Here is a 22,598-nt window from a genome sequence, read left to right as displayed (position 1 = left end):
TTAGTTACATCTCTCATTTTAAAGTACCAGGAGCCTTTGTGAGAGCAGCGTTTACACTGCCCCAGCAATGACACCTTTAGTCCAAAGTTATCCTTGGTTGGTTGGTTTGTTTTATGAAGGGGAAGGGGAAGAGAGTTACCTTTCAGCTCACTTATTTGGAGGTTTAGAGGGAGGTGCTGTGCAAGCTAATGCTCTGAAGATAGCTTAGGTACTAGGGCTGTGACTGTTGCTTGTTAACTTTTTTTAAACAACTGTTCAATGATCTATGGGAAAATGTTTATCATCTAATATGCCATAAGCCTTTGCACTTCGGGGGCGGGCACGTGCTGCATCCTTAGATGGTGTAGGATCGGTAGACGGAGTGGTGGGGATGTCTCTGCATGAGCCACTTACTCTGAAGTGGACCCAGCAGCAGCAGCAGAGCTTGTTGTTTCAGAGTCCTGGTTCCCTGTATCTGGAAATGCAGTTAGGAACGGAAAGTCCCAGTTGCTATTTGGGTATCCCAAGCAAGGCATTAACAAGGCAGTTTCTCTTCTCAAGCCTCCGAAGGCCTCGCAGGCTGGCTGTTGGCCTGTTAAGCACAACAGGCATTTAGCTGCTAGGAAAGCAAATACTGCCTAAGCCACCAGGGCAGCCTGCCAGCTGGAGGCAGCCCACGCGCCACCCATTGGCCCATACGATGCTGCATGATACTGCTTTGATCAGCTTTCATGTACACAAGACTTGTTTGTACTAGAAAAGTGACTTATATGGTGAATACCACCTCTGGGAGTAAAGGATCTATTGCTTATTTTACCCTGAAAATATCAGCCAGTAACTGCTATTTTGACTTGGCCTTAGCAAGAGCTTCCTTTTTATTTGGTGTGAGCACTACCCATGTGCCTTCCATCCCTTAGGTCTAGGTCCTCTCCGTTTCAAGAAGTTACGGCCTCAGAAATGGCAAACAGTTCATTTGGTCAGGCCTTTTATACCTGTAAGAAGTAAGTACCTGTTACTTCGTTAATCATCATTGTTCAGCTGAGCAGAAAGCCTATGGTTTTACTAGTCATTATTTTAAGTCGCAGGTGTCTGCATTAATTCCAGTAAAAACATTCTGCTCTAAAGTGCAGAAACGCTTAAAACACTGATAAACTTAATTTAATGTGAAATAACTCCTGCACTCCACCTGAGTTCAAGGCAACTCGATTACATGCTCGGCCCCCTTGCCTTCTAGAACCACCTCACCTCTCTCTGCCTTGCTGTAGGTGAACATGAGGAACGCTTTTTGGGAAAGGAGGCGAGTAATAAGAAAGAAATCCACATCCACAGGAGTTGCATGTTTGTTGTACTGATATATTCCAGGCTTGTGTGATTTTTACATTTATATAGTTTACATTTTGCTTGACCCATAAATAACACTTGCAAGATTAAGAGGGCCATAGGTTAGAGAGTATTTACATAGCCCCACCATGCATACAGAGCTTTCAATACCTAGTAGACAAAATTAAGCTGTTTTGCACTAAACATTTTTCAATATTTTTAAACCCCCTGACTAAAATACAAGCAATATTTCATCCATAATGCTGCTGTTCAACCCCTAACAAATCTAGTTTGGTATTGTAACAAACTTCTTCAAATTCAGGGATATAAAAATATTCAGCTTTTAAAATTTTAACTGTACAATATGTACATTAGTATTTGCACTGTTAAATTATGAATACATTTAAGCCTATGAAATACTACGTTATAAATATTATTTTTTTTTGATTTAGAATTGCAACTAATACATTTTAAAACCTGGATAATACATTTGAAAAGACACAATTCTGGAGCCTAATCCTTTAAGCCCTTACGAAAGTATTTGTTATGTAAGTAGATTCATTGACTTAAATGGGGTTACGTGCCTGAGCAAAGGATTCCAGCATTTGTACCTTTCTCTTTCAATGCAGTGGAGTGGAGGAAATGACATAAAAACCATCACTACTCATTGTACTCAACTGGCAGTCAGGTCCAATTCCAAAAGCTGAATTAATACCTTCCTTTAAACAGGCACAAAAAAAAAAAAAAAAAGCTTACACAGGATGGAGTTCTTTCAAAAAAATAAAAACAAAAGGAAAAACTTGGAAGTTAAATGTGTAAACCACTTAGTGCTGCTTTAGGATATATCAAGGCCTCAAGCATTTCAGCTCCCACATTCTGATTTTTGCCTTCTTACTAGTGAACTCTTTGGAAAAGCAGCATTTTCCCAAATTTAAAAAAAAAAAAAAAAGTTCCAGTTTTTGTAGGGAAACTTCAAGGAAGGAAGAATCAGTTTTGTCAGTGAAGAAAGGACACGACATAGAGTCACCTTTTCATTGGAGAGAAGAGGAAAGAGTTGAGGCTCACCCTCTGTGGGTACAGCTACAGTACAAGACTGACAGGTTTATTTATTGATCTTCGTTGACTCCCTTCTCTCAGATAACTGAACACAGGTGAATAGAGAGCATGAAATAAATGTCTACAAAAAGTCTGTATCAAGAACTGCAATAACAGTATTTTGACAGCTCAAATGTGTAAACCTAGCAATATCTGAACAGGTCATCATTTGGCATAGTGACATTTCTGAATGTTATTTTTACAATGTAAACTCGGGTAGAGTTATCATTTACACTGGCAAAGCGTTAAGAACCTCAGCAACTTGCCTAAGTACAATTATTAATATAAAAGGACGTGGTTCCAACTGTAGCTAGAGAGTTGACTGGTCTTCCCAACCGTTAAAACAAATTAAGAAATGATGCAGTTTTTCCCTTTGTGTCCCCTCTTCTTCTTTGATTTGGTTGTCCTTTGTCCAAACTGAGAACTAGATAACGCAGTAGTTTGACCAGAAAGGTCGTCTGTATAGTATGGGTATCTCAGCGAGCGCGGCTGTGGAATTGGCTGTCCCAGGAAATACCCTTCCTCTTCAGAATCAGATGATGAGGATGAAGTTGAACACCAGGAGTCATCTTCGTCACCATATAATCCAAAAAATTTATCAACCACCTGATTCCGCAGTGCATAATCAGAACTTGTGTGGGCGTACTGGCTGTACAGCTCCGCGTTCTGAATATATGCCCGAAACTCACGCGAGCTTTTGTTCTGAATAAATTTTTCATGATCCTGAGGAGAGTAATAGCGAAATCTCTCTTTTGGAGAGCATCTTCTTTCTGTGGCCAAATTAAGTGCGTTATCTGAACGAGATTTCCTACTTCTTCTGCGATGGTGAGAAGGCCGACTTCCGCGCTCTTCGAAGTGGTAAACACGCCTACGAGTCCTTTCACTCATTGGAGGCTGTCGAATTTCAACATTCTCGTAACTGCCATTATCAATAACATCATCTGAAAACTTCACTTGCTGTGGTCTAGACTGGGATTTAGATCTTCTCAGTACAGGCATGTGCACTGGCTTCTCCTCTGGTAACGCTTTTTCCTGGCACAACTCTGAGCTCAGACTCTTCAAGGACTCTGTGCTCCGGTGGAGCATGGATGAATTGAGAGTTCCCATGTTGCTCATCTTCTCACAGTCCTCTACCTCCAGTTCTTGGAAAGTTTGCAAAGAATAGAGAGATGTCCGTGGCTTGCCTTCTCCATCCATTGAAGCCCCTGGGGTGGGAGTTGAGAAAGGAGGAAAAGGAGAATTAGAAGCGCCTTGAAGAGAGAGAGAGGTAATGCAATGAAATGTTAAAAACATTTGTTTTCATGAAAGCAGACCTTAAAGTGTTAGGCACTGGGCACAAACTGGAGCGCAGGAAGCTCCCCCTGAGCACCAGGCAGCACTGCTGTGCTGGGCGGGTGCCTGAGCACTGGCACAGGCTGCCCAGAGAGGCTGTGGGGTCTCCTCCTTGGGGATCCTCTAAAACCACCTGGACGTGACCCTGGGCAGCCTGCTCTGGGTGTCCCTGCTTGGGCAGGGGCTGGGGCAGGTGGGCTCCTGAGGGCCTGCCAGCCTCAGCTGCTCCAATTCTGCTCTTTGGAACTATTACCAAAAGGACTAGCTTCACGTAACAATAAGCTTTGTTGTTTTACTTCAAACATTTAAGAACTAGCTAACATTAGGATAATGAGAATGTAAAAAGTTTAATTAATTTAAAATATTTAAACAGCTAAAACACACGTGAAGCTAAGCCACTAAGAAAAGAATTACTTTAAATTACTCTACGATCCATGCTTGCCATTTTTAAAGCTAAAATATTCTGTGCTTCTCATATTGCTAAGTTCAATATTCCAGCTGTTGCTACAGGAAACCTAGGATCACTTCCTCTCAAAGAAGGATCTTTACTCATAAAATGTCAACAGTAAGCTGGCCTGGTTTACTTCAGGTTTGTGTCAAATGACCGTTCATTCCCAGAACAAGGGCTTCATCTGCCCTATGACCCTCCCAGGTGCAGTACCTCTGGTTCTTCCTCCTTCCATACCCCCTGAACCAAGCTCCCCTCATCAGTTCCTGCTTTACTGCATGGGCAGTGCAGCATGTGGCTGCTTCTGAGCTATGCAAGGAGCTAGAATATTTCGTGCTAGAATGAAAGGAATGGAGAAGAAGATAGGACAACTTTTAAAATGTGTCTCTCTTAGCTAATTCTCTGCTTTTTTTTTTTCTTTTTTTTTTTTTTTTCCTTGTGGTAGGGAATAGGAATGGGAGGTTAACAACGCAGATGCACTTGCATATCTGACGTTTATCCTTTTGGCTAATTTCAATCACGTTTGACAAGGAGGTTCACAGAAGTGGATTATCAGTTTCTCTTTAGTCAACAGAGAAAGATAATCTCATAAACCTCATTTCCTAAGGCTAAGAAGGTTGCCATCCTTTCAGATTTTCTACATATTTTTACAAGCAAATCAGGAAACTATCTACAGTGTTTTGCGGATTATCTTCAATACGATCCTAGTATAGAATGAAACTTCTTGTACTTACGGTACAGAATTTGCTTGAGGTTGTGGTTTGTATATAACAAATGAATAGTTCGAGAACATTCTTACTCAGTTTGATATCATGTTTTGTTGTGTTTTTTGTTGTTATTGTTACAAGCAAAGAAAAGAATTCAAAAGGAAAAGAATTTAAATAGCAGACGTGTATCTCATGGAAGAATTATGTGCTTGATAAAAGCGTATCAAACATATAATGCATCGCCTGCTGTGAAAGCTTTTTAAAAGAATCACAAATATGACCAGTCTTAGTTCAAAGTACTACAACATCCATGCTTTGGTTGACCTCTGCATCAAAGCCATGCAATTTCCCCCCATTACCTGTTATGTTGGACAAAGCCAAAGAATCCATCGAGTCTCGAACGCTTTGTTCTTGCTGTTTCAGATCAGACAAACATTCCAGTGACCCTCCGTACCACGGTGTTTGGTCATGTTTGTATCCCGATGCCCCGTGCTCCATGTCTAGCTCCTGGATCTTCCTGCTGCTGGCAGGACCCGGATGGCTGCCATACGCGGAGTCACCCAGGCCATCCTGGGACTGGGCCCAGTACATGTCTGATTGATACTTCTTACTTGCTAGGCTTGGGTTATTTTTTTTCAAGTCCAACTTGCTCTTGACAATGCTGTCAGAAATCCAGTGGTCGCTTGATCTAATGTCTACCTCAGCAGGTTGCTGGAAGAGGCTTTTATCACCAAACTTCAGAAGGAGCTGAGTCATGTAGTCTTCGTGTTCAGCCCATTCTTCAGGGTCCTCGGGCATTTCTTGCTCCACTCTTCCTTTCCAGAAGTCTTCATTAACAAAGCTGGCCTCTTCCCTTGAAAGGCTTAAGTCATCCAGCTTGCGAGAAAGAGTATCATCGGCGTTGCCTGACAGACCAGGAAACTTGTAATTGAGGGCTGGCGACAGGAGGAGAGACTGGCGGCACTGGTCAGCCGAGCGGCTGCTCTTGCCCATGCGAATGCTCCTCCTGGAGTCTCTCGATCGAGCAGACTGAAACGCGGAGTCAGAAGAGTCGGAGGCATGAACGTCCTCACCCAAGCTGCAGGTTTTTGAGCAGTAGATCTGCCCTTGCTTCGGAAGGAAAGGGCAGCCAAGCAAAGAGGTCTTGCACTGAGCACAAGAAAAGCAAGCCTCCGTAGCATGCCAGTGCTGTCCATCGTAGGTCATCTGGGCATGGTCAACACCTGGAAAAGGAGAACAAACAATGCTTTGGGTTCTCTCAAAAACTACTTGCAGAATTCACACTTCTGGAATGTGATTTTTTTTTCCATAAATTGGCTTTCCCTTAATTTGTAAGTTATAAAGGACATACTTACCAATGTGCTCCCCGCAGGTCTCACAGTATTCCGCATAAAGCGATTCGAAACAGTTACAGCAGAAGGGTCGCCCGTCCTTCATGATGTACCTCTGGCCTCCCAGGATCGTCTCACACTCGAGGCAACAGAAGTGTTTCATGTGCCAGTGGCGACCCTCAGCTTCTGTGCACTCATCGGCAAAAATGATCTTTCGGAGAGAAAAGCGAACTCTTAGTTAAGTGGACAAAACATCCCCTCGGGACTTAAAACAAACAAAATACCCTGTTTGTGCAGTTAACATGCTTATTTATTTTTTGTTTAGCTGGCTTTTGAGTACAAAGCTAAAATGACAATTGCCTATAACAACTGTGGCATTCTGATATTTTCTTAAACAGCAAAAAAAGGAGAAAAAAATACTTTTTAAAGCAAAAAAAAAAAGAAGGTAAGAACAAAGAAGCTGATGTTACGATATTTTGGAATATTTGTATAGATTCTTGTTTTAATTTAATCTACAAGATTCAGTTCTAAATACAAACAGGTACCTGTTTTCTAAATTCAATCACACTGCTTGTTGTATTGCTGTTCTGACAAGAAATGGCACACCCCTCCGCTTTCAAACACATCTGTGCAGGACAGTCCTTACTGCTTGAAGGAATGCATCTGCCTTCAGTAATTGCCCAGGCAAGCGATGCAGTTTGTTAGCTGAACAATGACGGGTGGTGGTTTGGCTGTAAAATGTAAATTTTACCTCATCACAGGCTGAACATCGAGGCTTCAGAAGTTCAGCGTGGTGTCTGCCGCAGTGAATTTTTCCATCTTGGTAGAAGTAGATAAGGTCAACGAGAAGCTCATTACACGTGAAGCATACAAAACACGATGGATGCCAGCACACACCAGGGCCAGCTCTCGAGGCAAAAACTGCAACTTCGCCGCCGTTTACTTTTGTACCACACTAGGAACAAGAAGAGAAAGAGAACATACTTCATATCACAGACCGCTAGCTTCTGGCATTTAAACTAAATTAAAACACCAAACCCAACGTGAAGGTTTTATTCCAAAATTTGACATGAAGGGAAAAAAATATATTTTCAAACTTGGGCTAGACAATTCTGTGCATCAACAAAACTTGTGTGAATAGAAGTTTATTATAATGTTTTGAAAGGGATGCCTGTTTTTCACTTGTCATTATTTTAATATAAGTTAGTACGAGTCAACAACAGTAGCAAATATGTCAAAGATTCAGTTCATTGCTAGTATCAAAGGTTGTTTTCCTTAAGCAAGTGCTACCTTCTTTCTATTCATATGCAGTTTCACAAATACCCTATTTATATATATGTATGCTCAGGTGTAGACAGAAATAAGCCTACATTTAATATTGAGATATTACTGAGACCGCCGCTTGGCTCGGGGCACCAGTGGCGTTACCTGTTCACAGACAGCATGCATCACTGCTCTCGAGAGGAGTTTAATAGTGCCTCGGCCGAGCGCCTCCTTTTTGCGCTGGGAACTGAACATCTGCAGCTCCTTCTTTTCTTCTTCGCTTAAAGACTGGCAGTATCGCACCTTCCAGTGAAAACACAGAAGAACTTCCTTTAGGTACCGAGCTTTTAAAATAACATCGCAATGAGCAAGCACATAATATGCAAGAAATTTTTCAGGCATGCTGGCAATCATCATTAAACTTCTCTAGCTTGTCTTCTCTACAGCTTTAGTATTTAGTTAATATGGCACAATACAAGCCTAGTATAGAGAGGTTTTGCAAACTAAAGCGTTGTCCAGGCAAGGAATAACATTTTTAAAAGGCAATTCCATAATAATGGAATGAACCTAAATCAGGTTCATCCATAACACTATCCTTTAGATTTATGGTGAAGTGCCTGCACTAAATATTGCAGTACACAAGATCTTAAGCATTGACACCCCCGCCTCCTTTTCTTACAAAGAGTTTGTTTGTTATTTCCACTTCTACTCCAAATTACACTGCATATCTGAGATGCAAACCTTTTACTATCACAAAGCATCCTTTTTGTGTGCTACAATGAAATCCCAGGAATTTGTAGGCTCCTGGTAATTGGTGGGTGGCTGCAAACACTATAAAACCGACTTGTGTTAAGTTTATTGCAGTGACACCAACCTTCCTGACAAGAAAAGGCAGTGTCCTTCCAGACAGCTCTTATCTGCACGGCAGCGAAATGCAGAGCTAGACAATGGGTTCAGTGTACGCGCCGGGCTGGTGCACAGGTCAGATGCCAGCACAAGCCGTGTTTTAGGCTTGTAACAAACATGCAGGAAGGTAATTCACACAGAGGAGGCGAGAGAGACCTATATCCTGACCGTGCACCCCCAGGCTCCCCGGTTACCTCGTTATCATGGGGTGGCAGCTGATAGAGGAGCTGTTTAATTCTGTGCTTCTCTCCGGGGCTGTTCACGTAAGGGACCTTTTCCTCTGGCAGGCAGGCAAAATACAGTTGTACCTGCACAGGAGCAACGTGAAGTCAGACCAGGAGACACACATCACCCGAGCACCGCACGCGACCTTCGGCTACTGTTTTATCTCAAGTCCCACTTACAAAGGAAGGAGGCTATGCTACATTAGACCTGTGACAGGATTTGTGCTGAAAATACGAGGCCCAGATGAACCAACTCAGCAAACCTGGCTCGTCTCTGATAAAACTAGCACCAAGCTGCTGAATTGCTTTTCTGGAATGCAATTTGCACTGACAATTAGGGGGTATCGTAAATTATGCACATTTAATGTTCTCATTATTCCCACCCCCCTTCAGGGCTGGTCAACAGCCCAGCTGAAATTCCAAGTTTCCCTCTACAATTTACCACACAAGGCACGACGCTTTCCAGAAAACAGGCGCTGTGTAAACAAATTTAATTTGCTCTGTGCATTTTACACATTGTTGAGACAAAAGCTGTTTTGTAGCCTCCCGCTGATCAGGTTCACCCGGAGCATCAGCTTTCATTGCTTCCATGTGGCCTTTGGTAAGAAGGTGGAAACATCCTTCCCGTGGGAGAAGGCTGGATCCAGGCACATTTCAGTCGGATGCAAATGAACTATGAAATTTTCATGGGCTGCTTGTTTTTGATAAAGAAATCAATATTGGGTGTACACACCTATCAATCTTCACTCTTTTTTTTTTTTTTTTCCCCCCAGAAGCAAATTATGACAGGAAAACTGTAATGAATGCTATGACAAAGCCCGGTGGCAAAAAATATTTTTGTGGAACAGCTTCAGATTTATTGTTTTTCCTATGCAGTTTCCAGCTTGTCACGAGGCCTGGGGCTGTAAATAAGAGCCGACTATTGGCAAAAAATATTACTTGCCATCCAGATTTAAATAATGCTTAGGTCAACAGCTTATTACTGTGCGAGACAGATGAAAAAGAGGCAGCAATCAGTCAGGAAGCAATCAAAATTATATGGGAAAGGTTGTATGAAACATTATTTGGCTTTCATTTAACCAAAATTTAAACATCAGAAGTCCTCTTAGTACTGATTGCGCTTCAAGAAGCTGCAGGAAAAGATAACGACACGCAGTACAAAGTTAAGCCTGAAAGACACTTTATGCCCTTCTCTCAGTTTATTGCCCTGTTCTCAAATTAAGTCATTCTTCTTCGAAAAAAGAAATCTTTAATGAGTTTGAGCTAGCTTGATTATGGGGATATTTTATGGAATTTACTTAATTGTTCTGACAGAACATTAGCTTGCTGGTTGCCTTAAGGTCTGATTCATCGGGATTCATATATATGCTTAAGCAAGCAATAAAAAGAATTTCCCTAAAAATAGCCCGTTATTTGCCGTTCCTGCTGACATGACTTTATTCACAACTACGAAAAATCTCTGTACCACAAGAAGGATGCACCTCCATATCTACAGACTGCAATAACTTGCCAGCTGGCCAAGAGCAGCTCTGCCTCCTCTAGGAAGTCTTCTAGTGCTAGGAAGTCTCAGCCCCTTCAACATGGACACCCCAGTTCTGGGTGTTGGGGAATGCACAGCTTCGGTACAGTTATAACAACATCAAGTAGACGAATATGTCTAGATTTGGTTTCCTAGAGCAGCTCTCTCATCAGCAATTTCACCTATTTCCACTGCATTGTGATGTAGTGGATAAAGAAAAGGGAGAGGGGGAGGAACAGCCCAACCAGCCCACAGTGCTGGCTGCAGGGAAGGCAGAGGAGAAGCTGGTATGAACAAATGGCAGGCACACCGCCACTTAAACAAGCGTTAAGCACATTAGTAATTGTCACAGTGACAGAATGCCTTCATTATGTATGCTGCAGCAGCGTTCCCGATGTCAAATGCCCAATTATTTAAAGAGATGGTCACTGCTTAACTGCGTCTGTACAAACAGCACCGTGCCACGAGCTTCAATTAAACCTAACAGCTTGCTTTAGAGAGAAAGCAAAATTCCCTGCTACTTTTAGATTTGACAATACATACCTCTGTGGCATGTATTTATTGAAAAATCTTGGGGACTATAAACTCCTCAATGCTGAGGATATTAAGTTCCCTTGGGGCAGCCTGATTGGAATGGGAAACAAAACGAGGTGAAGGGTTCTAGGTGAATTTGGGTTTTATATTACAAGGATTCAGTAAGGCTTGCTATCGCTCCCTTAGACAGTCTGTATGGGGCTTATTTTAATAATGCAGAACCACAGGCAGTACCTGCTCTGGTCTAAGGCCTGGGGGGACCCAGGCATATTCTTCCAAGGCACAGCCAGAGTCATCATCAGACGTTGAGCTTCGCTGACACCCAAAAACGAGGTTGTTAGCTTTGGGCTCCATCTCCAAGGGCATAAGTGTGAAGTGTTAAATATTTCAGCTGCAGCTCATCAAGCAATTGATCTGGAAGAAAAGATTAACAGAGCTTTAATAAACTTCAACACGCAACAACTAATTATCAGCGCAAATGATCTTACAACAGTTTAGAGTTCCTTGTGCTGGCCAGAACACAGATTATCGGAGCATCATTACAACTTGCTACAAGCAATTCAGAAATATTCCAATGAGCTCTCAAAAACACACAAAAACCACCACACACCTACCCAAGAAAAAACAAACTAGACACCCATCACCACGCCTGGCAGCCGATACCTGTTTCAGCATTTATGCTCACCTTCTTACATTTCTGCTCATCTGACATTACAGATTATACGTACACATAAATAGGAAAGACTCATGAAATAAATGCTCATAAAACAAATGAGATGAACTCTATCCGAAGTCACTACTAATCTAGTAGCACAGAAGACACGAAAACTGCTCATCAAACCCTAAAGAAATCCGTGGGGAAAGACAGCTGTGCAAGTAGCATCCTGTTTTTAACAAGGTAGGCATAAAGCAATGAATGTCTGCTAGATTCCTCCGAGATCCTCGTTTTAGCTGTATCAGAGCGGAAGGGTGTTGGTCCAGTTAAATATCTGAAATCCAATTATGCCAGATTAGGCTCTGTAAAATGCATCATGATTGTTCTGTTAATTTAAAACCCTACAGGGAGATGCTTCTGTTGATTCATGAAGCCTACAAAGCTTAATATCAGTGGGATCATTTTGAGTCACAACTGGCAAAGGCGGCTCTCACCAACATCCGCAGCTTTCTGCAGTAAAACGCTTATTAAGATAAATATCTTACATTAATTCAAACAAGAGTTCTTAGGAAATTCGGATCGGGAGTTTCAGTGAAATACCGACTGCCAAAACCAGAGAGGATGTGCTCTGCCAGGACAGACACCCTGAACACCTGAGCGTGGAAACAAGCTTGCCTTCACGCTATGCTGCCCATTTCAGGCAGTTTTCTCCACCCGTCCACCAAACTGGGATGCAGTTGTGGCAGCACCAGACCTGAGCTGCTGGGCAGCTGCAGAAAACCCTCATCCCCTCCACAAATAACCTTGCTGCTGGGTCTAAAGGGGAGAGCAACCTAGCAGCTCCAGGCATGTCCCGTGCCATCTCTGTCATATCAGAGGAAACAAGCTGCTGCTGGACCGCAGGTGGAAGGAAAATACCAGACCTGGTACCCAGGCATCCTGCTCCCTGCACACCGGGGGCTTCTCCTCCTTTACACGAGGCCCCAGCAAGTGCCACGCTGGGTAATTGGTGCCTCATGCAGACCCAAACCTGCTCAGTAGAAAGCAGCCACATGCACATGAAGTTACAAGCTTGGAGAAATGATGATACTCGGTATTACACGTTCTATCTGCCCCCGGTTTCAGTATGTCTGTACGTTCCCACACCCAATAAAACGAGGTGGGATTACTTAACTACTCCACTGGGCCAGTGCTCAAAAAAATGTAACTTGTTAACTTTGCTCCAAAACTTTTGGTTTGAAGACATATGTGCTATTTTTGGTGTGCTGCTAGGATGCCAACACGCTACGATTACACTGCGTAGCTGCACTGTAATACAACATTTACCTGGTATTTTATGGGGCACACAAACCCGCCCTTTAGGAACAGGCTGCTTCTTACAGAGCTTCTCAGATGTCAGGCAAGTTTTGGAAACCTTAGTTTAGGTGAACAACTGAAGATTTACAAAGCAACTTGTAGCTTAGCATCACCACACGTCCCTGCCAAGGACGGCGAGTGAAACCAACCCCCTACACTTGTTATTCTGCGTATTAACAGCACCACAGACAGGTAGATCGTGCTCCCACTAACACCTTTGGCTTTACCCTAGGAGACCTTTCCCTCATTTTGCTCTTCTGCTGCTCAGACGCTGACCTTTCAACGCAGTCATTTCAAAGAGGTGCCAATCACTCACGGCTGGTTAGTGAGTTGAAGCCAAAGCCCTGGGTACGAATATCCACTGTCAGTGACGTGACAGTGTTAGTGGATCAGTCACATTAAAGGATTTGCGTTGCCTTATTCACTAGTAGAAAAGTGACAGGAAGTCCTGGATTGTCTACTGAGAAAGCAACGTATGAGCTGAATCAAAAAACAACCCCCTAAAGGCTCAATCCTGTATATTTAAAGTGCAGGCAGACATCCTGCTGCACACCAGACCCCCTTCCTTCACAAACAAATAACGGGGCAGTCAGCGGTGCACAACTGCTCCCCCAGCCCATGTCCTTCAGGGCCTGAAGTCAGCCGTCAGTATGCTCGTTGTTACTCTTTGTGGAAAGCTGGGGCGCGGAGGGACAGGGCAATACTGCCATACAGCTAAGAAATCTCTGACAGCAAAAAAAGCGACAGTGCTGACTGCTGCAGAAGGACGGCGATGCCAGGGTCAGCATCTGGTGTCCCACATCATCTATACCCAAGTAGTTCTGAAGAATAAAATCCTTCATCACGATGGGCATGGCTGAGAAGTCCATGACCATCTGACATGATCCTAGCAGCAGATGCACTGCCTCGCAATTTCCCCGCTGAGGTGCTAGATGGCCAGTGCACGATCACGTGCCGCTAACAAGTCTGAGCTGATGCTCCCAATTCCTGCGGCTTTGTGTCATGGGAACCTTGCTGATCCAGCAGCCACTTTTCAAGCACCGACTCCTGCCAGAAAACCCACGAATCAAAGGAGTCACCAGACAAAACACCTCTGTCAACGTTTTAGTAGGCAGGGTGACCTCGGCCATGCCATCGGGAGCAAACCCAAAATTAAGCTTCACCAGAGAGACACTCAGCCTTGCCAGCCCTCAAGTGCACCCCAGCCTGTTCACACCACAGCAAATGCTCAGCATCGTGTCCGTAACAAGGTTGAGAGTCGCTCTCTGTTAGATCGAAGATTGACTCTGCTGGCTTAATTTCTCCAGCTGACAAGGAAAAACAAAATTCAAAATAAAATCTGAAGGGATGTAGACCCGGTAACTTTCCTGAGGATTTCTGAACACGAAGGCTATGTGCTACTTCTATACGGCAAGAAGCAGTGCCGGGTGCTGCTCGGATTGCAGGCATACCACAGGGACGTAAAGGCAGGACAGCTGCCTAATTCCAGAAGTAGATAAGAGTCAGTGCAGCTTTTCCACAAAGATTGATCTGCCTGGGTCACCTTTTACCCATTCATTTTGGGCAGTGTGAGAGAACCACAGACCCATAGGCTCATTTTCCCTACGACACAGGGTGGGTTGATGGTACGGCTGGTAGAGAATAAGGGAAAAATGTACCTGAGCTCTAACTGTGAGATGCGACTTTGCCATGGGGGTGCTCCTCCCCACACAAGGTGACTGGGAGCGTTTAAAGCCAGGTCCGTAAATCCCAGCGAGACGGGGTAACCCGAAGGACAGCACTCACTTTGGGAGAAAAACACCACCACAGCACTGACACCAAGCCATAAACCACCCGACACCACACCATAAACCAACACGGCCGCGCTGCAAATATTGTGGCGTTGCTGAGAGCGAGGTTTCTAAAAACGGCACAGCTTAACAGCAAGCTGTTTGCCCAACTATTTCAGCAATTACTGCTCTGGAAGTCCTCCTTCCTCTCCTGCTCGAGTGCAATTTGGTTTTGCGTTTCCAGCCTACGGGGTCCTTCCTCCCTGCCTGCCCCCCCACCGCACTCCTCCTTCAAAGCGAGGCTGTTTGAAATGATCACGTCCTAAGGAGGATTCAGATGAACGTAAACACCAGCTGAAAAAATAAATGCTTTCTAAGGGAAGGGTAGAAAGGTGGTCTTTCTACTCGTGCCATGACATCTCCATAGCGCAGCCAGTTTTGCTTCTGTAGTCTGTGCAACGTCTCGGGGCTTCAGCTCTGCTCAAATACTACCTCCCAAAAAGCTGCATGGGGATACCTCTGAGACCAGGGGACCCATTTCTCGGCGGGACAAGGCTGTCCTTGCCCAGGGGTCTCTACCTCGCTGTTACTCTCCACCACGACCCCACACCGGCCGGAGGGGGTCCGGCTGTGCCAGCCGGGGGGTGGTGGGGGCAGCTCCTTGCCCACCCCCTGCCGCCTCCCTGCGTCCTGCGGGGCAAATTGGTTAACGAGTTTTTTTGTTAGAAAGCTTGTTACCGGGGCCGGAGGGGACGCGAGATGCATATCGCACATATCGCACATATCACACCTATCAGGGCTGGCCGGGTGACAGCCACCTGCTTGTTTCGGGGCCCCGCGCAACGCCCCCCGACGGCAGGGGGGACACACAGGGAATCCCCCCCCCGCTCCCTAAACCGTCCCGCACGGCCCCAGCGAGACAGGATCCCAGCCTTTTACAGCACCCCCATTGATATTTTTCTATTTTTTTTGTTTCTATAATTCCGTTTTAAGCAGCAGCCAGACTTCCACGGGCGCTCAGGTTTCACCCCGTCACCTGTTGGCTCCCGAACAACCCCCGCCTTTGTTAGGGCTCCCGGCCCTCCTTCGAGCCGGGGGCTCCCAAATTCCGCACAGCACAGCCCCGGCCCCCCCCCGCTCCCCTCCGGCCACGACGGGGCTTGGGGGGGGAGATGGGCAGGCTGCGGAGCCCCCCGAGGGAGGGCTGCCTCCCCCCTCAGCGGGTCCCCAGCCCCGAGCAGCGCCGGGGGGACCCGGGGGCGAAACCCGCAGCGCTCCCAGCCCCCGACCCCCAGCACGGCCCCCCCCGGAGCATCCCCGCTCCTCACCTCGGGCTGCAGCGGGGAGCTCGGAGGAGCGGCCAGGCACAAGCTCGCTGAGGAGAGGAGGGGAGGGGAGGCGGGGGGGGCTCCTCCTTCCCCTCCTCAGCCCGCCCGCCGCCAGATACCTGTGTGCCGCCCCACTGCCCCCTCCCCCGGGGCTGCGGGCCGGGCACGGAGCGGCTCCTCCTCCCCAAAAACACCCCCTCCACCCCCCGAGTCCCCCGACCCGAGCCCCTCACCCTGCTCCGGCCCCTGGCCCCGGCTGCTGCGGGATGAGGGGGGGGACACAGCGCTGCCCCCGGTGCCGGGCAGAGCTCGGTTTGTGCGGCGGGGAGGCGGCGAACATGTGTTTTTTAACGAGCCCGCTTTTGTCCGTGCCGCTGCTGGAAATAGGTTTCCCACCCCACCCTGCATTGTGTGCCCCGGGGGCTGCCCCGGCCCCTGCCCCGGCACCGCCGTGAGGGAGGCGCCCGGGGGGGAGCTGGGGGCTGATAAGAGCCGGGAAACGATTGTCCCGCCACGGGGTGTACTTAAAAAAAAAAAAAAAAAAAAAAAAAAGCGATCTATCAGTGCCTTTGCTATCACTGCTTTTTCTATCACCGCCTTTTTAGGACATCCCAAGTGGGAAGGAGGCGTCCCAGCCCTTGTCCCGGGGCAGTGACACCCAAGCTGCTCGGGCTCTGGCGACATTTTCTGCCTGCCGGGGCTGGGGGCTCCGGGTGTGCCTCTGAGCCTTAAGCCAAAGGATGAGAGCCCCACCAGCCCCTTCCCCTTCCCCACTGCTCTTTGTTTCCCTCGGGAAGTCATTAGCAAAGGTCGTTTATTAGCGAGGTGCCCCTGGCAGCCCCCCGCCATGCCGTGCAGCTGGAGATGTGTGGCCATGGCCTGGTCGTCACGCCCAGAGCTGGGGTGGGATGGAGCGGGATTAAGGTCACCAAAAGCCCACCAGCTACAGCCGATCCCTGTCACCAATCCCAGTCTGATCGGCCACCAGGCCTTCAAACGCTGTCGTGTAGCCAAAGAGGGCTCCTTGGTGTGGAAATGGTGGCCAGAGAAGGCCCCAAGCAGCAGCCCCGCTCCTGGTGCACCCAGGAGGGACACGAGGCTGAGCACGCAGGTTGTGGCTGCCAGGGCCCTGCCACCACAGCCCGTGTCCCTGCGGAGGGGATACCACCACTACCATGCCACCACCACTGACACCACCAGCACCGCCACAGCCTGAGGCCTGGGGTGGCTTCCAAAATCTGCACGGCAGACTTCACCAGCCCCAGCACTGGCCAAATGCTCTTCACTGCCTTTGACATCTTCTTTGTGTTCCTTCTTCATCAGGGCTGACAAGCAAACAGGTGAATGAGGTCCCACACAGGTCCAACCCCACCTAATCAAAGCCACACGCTGTGGCTCCTGCAGTGGCAAAACCAACCAGCTACAGCCCCTCCACACCCCATTTCCCTGCCATGAGCAGTCTCACTGGTTGTACCACCTCAATTCTTAAATGGCTAAGTCGTTTTAAGGTCAAAGTTGGCACATCGCTTGGATGAACTAGAGATTTTGTCAGAGCGGTTGTCAGTGTTGGCTTTACAAAACCCAGACTGTTTCTACTCTGTTTGTTGGACTGAACAGCCCCCATCTGGTGGCCAGCTGAACATCTGCCAATTCCATTCATCATTAATCAAAAATGGAAGTGTCAGGAATAATGTTTACTCTTCCCTGCTAGACGACTGAATTAACCAACAACAATTTGCATATATTGTCTTCTCCTTTTTCAGGGGTGCCTGACCTTTGCTCAGCAGTCCTCCTTAGAGCAAGGACTCACCCTGGCTGCGCAGCACGCTACGAGAAGGAGTATCTCATCTGGGACTTGTGCAGCTCAGTGGCTACAGAAAAGTTTGCAGGGTTTCCTAAACCTAAAGACTACTGAAGCCTCTTTTCTGGGCAGCCAGACTGTCCCCAGTCTTGCTGACACACTGAGACCGAAGAGCTTGAGGGCGTGCACAGATAGCTGCCAGCGCTGCTCTTTTTCCCAGGTTTTTCTGGCTCGAGCACAAAAACTACTAAATTGTTCTGGGCAATGCATTTAAAGATTATCAGGCAAAACCAACTATTGTGATCTTCTAGCCTGAAATCACCTACAATGTGGTCATAAGATTTTCCTAAAATTACTGTCTGTATGAATGAAACGTTTGATTTTGATTTAAAAGTACCAGTACAGAAAAACCCAGTACAACTCCTGTTAAATCCACTGCAGCCCTTTGCTAAATTGTTTCAAGTAGTCAATCACTTTCAACTTGGTTTGGGGTGGTTTTGTTTTGTGTTTTCTAATCCGATATTGCTGCATTTCAGTGCTCAAGCACTGGATCGTAATTGTACCCTTGAATGTTAGGCTAAGAATCAACTATCGTAACTCCCCCTGGGCATTTGCAAATTGTGCAAGTCATTTCTTGGCTATCTCTTTTGATTCAGGCTCTTTCCAGAGAACAAATGCGTTGCTATGACTTTTTATTTTTACACAACAAATACAGCAGCATAAATACTTTTCATCCCAAGCATAAACTATGCTACAGAAGTTACCTAAAAAAATAAAAGAAGAAGGAAAAAAAAAAAAAAGAGAGAGATGATCACAAACCTCCCTGCCCTTTAAGGCACGTTCCACATTCCTGGATCCGGCTGGGTAGAGCTAATTCTTTAAACAACCGGATGGTTGAGGGGATCTGTAATGGATATGGAACCTTTTGCCCCAAGGTCTTCGCACAAATTTAGTCTGGGTAACAACTTTCTTTTACTACTGACCAGGCCACGCGTGTTCTCTGGCCTGTATGAAATTTGCTCAGAGTATCAGTGGGGTTTCACAGTTCGCAATTATCCACATCACAGAACATCCCTTGAGATAACACCAGTAATTGCTACCTTTGTTGGCAGTCACAGAAGAGAGACCAAGGAGCAGGGAATGAATTAACCTCTTGTGCTTTAGAGGCAGTTTCTCTGGGTAGGACGGTGGCATTAACACCCACCTGATTACTTCTATGGATAAACAGAGGAGTTCACCCACTATATCATCACCCTTTAATGATCACCACCTTCACTCCAAGACTTCTAATTAAGCATCACCTCATCTGTCCATTAAAAAAAAAAAAAAAGTGAGTCAGCTATGAAAGGTGAAAGTATGCAGTAAGGTGAATGGAAGCTAGAATAAAACAAAACAAAAAAAAACAAAAAACACAGAAATCTGTCAGTAATAATTATTTCAGAGAACTCAATGAGAAAACTATTCAAAATAAACCAGGACCAGGTTTCATGTTTTGAAACAAAATGAGCCAAGAAGGATTTTGCATATTTCTGACAGCATGGGAAGAGTCCACAGAACAGGAATTACAACTGCTCTCCAAAGGTTTGTTCACAAATCAAAGCCCAGGCCTGGTGCGCTCCTGTACATACATACCCTCAAGGAAGTTTAGGAAAGGTGCCCAGAGCATGTATGACCATGACTTCAGGCTGCAGCACCGGGAGCTCTATGGCACTCAGATGCTCTCCACCTCCAGTGGCCCCAGGTCTATACCCTGAGGGAGCAAAGAGGTCAGGGTGAGGGATGCAGTCCCATGGCAGTCTAAGCTGCCCTAGGCAAAACCCCAGCCCAGTGAAAAAATGCTGTTTTTTTTTTTTTTTTCCCTGAACTAGCCAATGCTAGCACAATGGAAACATAGGTCCAACCCCTTAAAGACCACTCTACATGTCAAAAACACAAACGAAATTTAACTATGTTCACCTTGGTGTGTTCTGAAAGCCCCATGGACATCCATCGGCAGCTCCAGACACTTAAGCACCTTGTCAAACCAGGCCTTAGGCCTCCTCCAGGTTAAGAGCGTGGAGGTACGCCTTCATATATAGGAACAGTTTGCACAATTTTACCGCTATATATAATCACCCGATGCCTTTAAAGCAAAGCTGGAGCTTTGAAGGACCGTAATAAGCCTACAGAGCAGGTTCACACCTCTTTATGTCTTCACCTACAGCCACAGGTGCAACCTCCATGTGCTCTCCATGTCCAGCCCTGCTTCCTCCTGCCCGTCTCATGTGCCCTCCATGGTGGATCCAGCATGGGCTGGGTCCACCACATCAGGACCAGGAGGGGTCTTAGGAACCACAGAGAGGCAGAGAGGAGGGGGAAAGGGAGCAGCACGAGCAGCTCCTCACCACCCACTGCTCAGGAGATGACTTACAAATGGCAGACCAGCACACCAGCTGTGCTGAGGCCCCTCAGCTGTGCCACTGCTTCTTTTTGTTCCATGTTTTTCTTTTTGATACTACAAAGAAAGGGCATGGAGGTGGCACCGCATGAGTTCTGATGTTTCCAGGGTCTGAGTCCTTGCTATTTTTTAAGTGAAATTTAAAAACACAGAGAAAACCAGCTTGGTAAAAGGCAGGTAGACACAAGATGATGTGCAACAGAGATGGAGAGAGCTGGGGATTAAACTGAAGCTCGCGTGTGAAATGCAACAAGTGAAAAAATGAGGAAGAGGTCATTTTTGCCCCGCACAGGTTTATGGCTGAGTCGGGGCGCTCACTTTCCACTCCTCTTCGCTGCCCTCACTGTGGGCAGGCTCCTCCAAAGACAGCACTCTGACTCGATCCTCATTGACTGCACAGCTTGCAGTTGCACGCGGTGTGGGCAAGTGACGGCCCAGTGGCTCTCCAGGCCTGGCCCACAGCAGCGCCGCAGCCACAGGCCAAGGGGCCTACAGGTGCCACCCTTCTGTGGTACCAGCCGGGCTATCTCGGCCTCATTAACACCCTCGGTTAATCACTGCCCGCTTCCCAGGCTGCGCGAGGCACGATGGAGAGAGTTGCAACAACTTGTGCCTGCGACGCTTTGCCTGTAGCGGAGCTGACGCAGGGTGGGATGGTTGCCTGGCTTTTTAATAACACACCAGCACAAACACCATTATGCAACGTGGAAGGCGTTGCGTAGCCAGTGCTAATGCGCTGCGTGCTTATTGAGGTATTTTTCAGCCAACTATTATGCCAAAGCCTATGCGGTTGTTGAATGATGTCACTCTTATCTGTGTCAGGTCCTGTTCTCAGGCCTTGCCGCCAAAGAACCCATCAGGATTCACCTAAATTGGGTTGGGAATCGATTTGGATTAAAAGAGGAAATGGTGTAAACTCTGCGGGGCTCTTCTACTCAAGGGCAATTCATCCCAGGAGCAGGGCATCCACGTAAAGAAACAAACCAGTATTTAAAAAAGAACTTCAGACCCTCAATGAGCACAGTTTTGGGGATGAGTAGATGCTCCAGCTGCACGTGGCCTGCCCCATCGCTGGCTGTGCTTCTCAACAGTCTGCCCTGAAGCCAGACTTACTCTCAATCACCTGTTGTTTTCCTAAGTGAAGGCAAAGTTTGACATGGAGGTTGACTACCACTGCTGCAACACTATATTCAGGGAAAACAAAACCCAATTTAAAGCCAAAGCTGAGGTTTGCAAAGATTTGTGGTAACCTCCAGTTGCATAAAACCGGGGAGGGAGGGAAATCTAGCAGCCCCTGAGGCAGGCAGCCAGCAGAGTGCTATGCTGCCGTTTTCTGAAACCCATACAAAGCACCATGCACCATAAACACATAGGACAGAACAATGATTGATTAACTATTAGTTTATTTTATTGAATGAACCTCACAGGCTGACCTCAAGGCACAGTGAAGTAAGGAGAACATAAAATATGTCTGATGGATACGGAGATGCATGACACCTTTATTCGCTTTTGGCATAGCAGTTGCAAAGGAGAAAAAGAGACTGCCAGAGATATGGGCTGTCAAGACCGAAGGCCACTCAACTCTACTAAAAGGCATCACCAAAGGAAGATAAATGTTTCTTTTTTTTTTTTTTTTTTTCTTCTTCCTTTTTTTTTCACAGAAAGATCAACTGGTAAACAATTATTACAGCCAAGTAAGGCTGGGAACAATCCTCTCACTTCTTGCTCAGCAAACAAAGAGCTCTGTCTCGAAGCTGGGCATGCTTCTGCCCCAGCAAAGGTTCATTGATCTTCTATCCAGCCAGTTCGTGCTCTATGCCACTTTCGTTAAGGTAGCTTTCTTGATTTTTGTTACTAATCTCCATAAGCTGGCATCTTGCTAAAAACAAAAAAAAAAAATAAAAATCCCCATGTCTGGTTTCCTAGTGGAACTACTGGAACGTAACCCATTGCCCTAAGATGGGCACCAAAGCAACCACCGTTTACAGGCCTAGCCAGGTAAAATCAACATTAAAGGGGTTTTCCCCGTAGTACAAACTTCACCTAACTAACATTAATCTAACTTTGCATGACCAAGCAGGATATAGGGTAAGCATGCAGGGTTTATGCTTGTTTTCTCTTTTCCTACAAGGATTATGATTCAGCCTGTTTTCTGGGAAACTCAAATGAGCTTTCCACTTAACAGAATGAGGAATGATGATTTGGGAGGTTACATCCTTTCTTTTTTTTTTTTTTCCTTTCCCTAAGTATGATTAGTTTTTCTTTGCTGGTCTACCTCCCAGAACTGGTTTATTGTAGGATGAGCTGTGTGAGATTGTTGGCACAAGGGAGGGGATGGGAGGTGAGCGCAGAGGGATGGTCCCACTGCTGGGCAGTAGCTAGCTATTATAACTACACTGATACATCAAAACCACATCAAACAGCAGCCAGGGAAGATGGCTTCACTGGCGTTTCTCTCGGTTGCCTGCCAAGTGCCGCTCGGATTATGGACACAAAGGTATGAACTGAGGAGAAAGATTAGCCAAGACGTACTAGATCAGTTAAAAAAAAACCAACAAACTAACTAACAAACAAAAAACACAAAACAAAAAACT

The 22,598-nt window shown here is 46.2% G+C and overlaps 1 protein-coding gene across 2 annotated transcripts in view; it reads right to left on the bottom strand.

The window, feature by feature from the left end:
• Positions 1 to 1,168: 1,168 nt before the first annotated feature.
• Positions 1,169 to 22,598, bottom strand: part of PRICKLE1 (prickle planar cell polarity protein 1) — a 67,534-nt gene continuing 46,104 nt past the window's right edge. The window contains exons 1-8 of one of the 2 annotated variants that reach the window (XM_082764252.1): positions 15,767 to 15,833; positions 10,893 to 11,072; positions 8,576 to 8,689; positions 7,641 to 7,778; positions 6,964 to 7,167; positions 6,237 to 6,423; positions 5,241 to 6,104; positions 1,169 to 3,599 (exon numbers count right to left, since the gene is read on the bottom strand). In XM_082764252.1, coding sequence (XP_082620378.1) covers positions 2,743 to 3,599; positions 5,241 to 6,104; positions 6,237 to 6,423; positions 6,964 to 7,167; positions 7,641 to 7,778; positions 8,576 to 8,689; positions 10,893 to 11,024 — 2,496 coding nt within the window. In that variant the 5' untranslated portion in view covers positions 11,025 to 11,072; positions 15,767 to 15,833 and the 3' untranslated portion in view covers positions 1,169 to 2,742. Of the gene's footprint in view, positions 3,600 to 5,240; positions 6,105 to 6,236; positions 6,424 to 6,963; positions 7,168 to 7,640; positions 7,779 to 8,575; positions 8,690 to 10,892; positions 11,073 to 15,766; positions 15,834 to 22,598 lie in introns of those variants that run through there. The other variant, XM_082764251.1, reaches the window with a different exon arrangement.

The sequence above is a fragment of the Aythya marila genome, assembly GCF_965140915.1.
Source record: "Aythya marila genome assembly, chromosome: 1".
Taxonomy (NCBI): domain Eukaryota; kingdom Metazoa; phylum Chordata; class Aves; order Anseriformes; family Anatidae; genus Aythya; species Aythya marila.
This window is presented reverse-complemented; position numbering and strand designations above follow the sequence as displayed.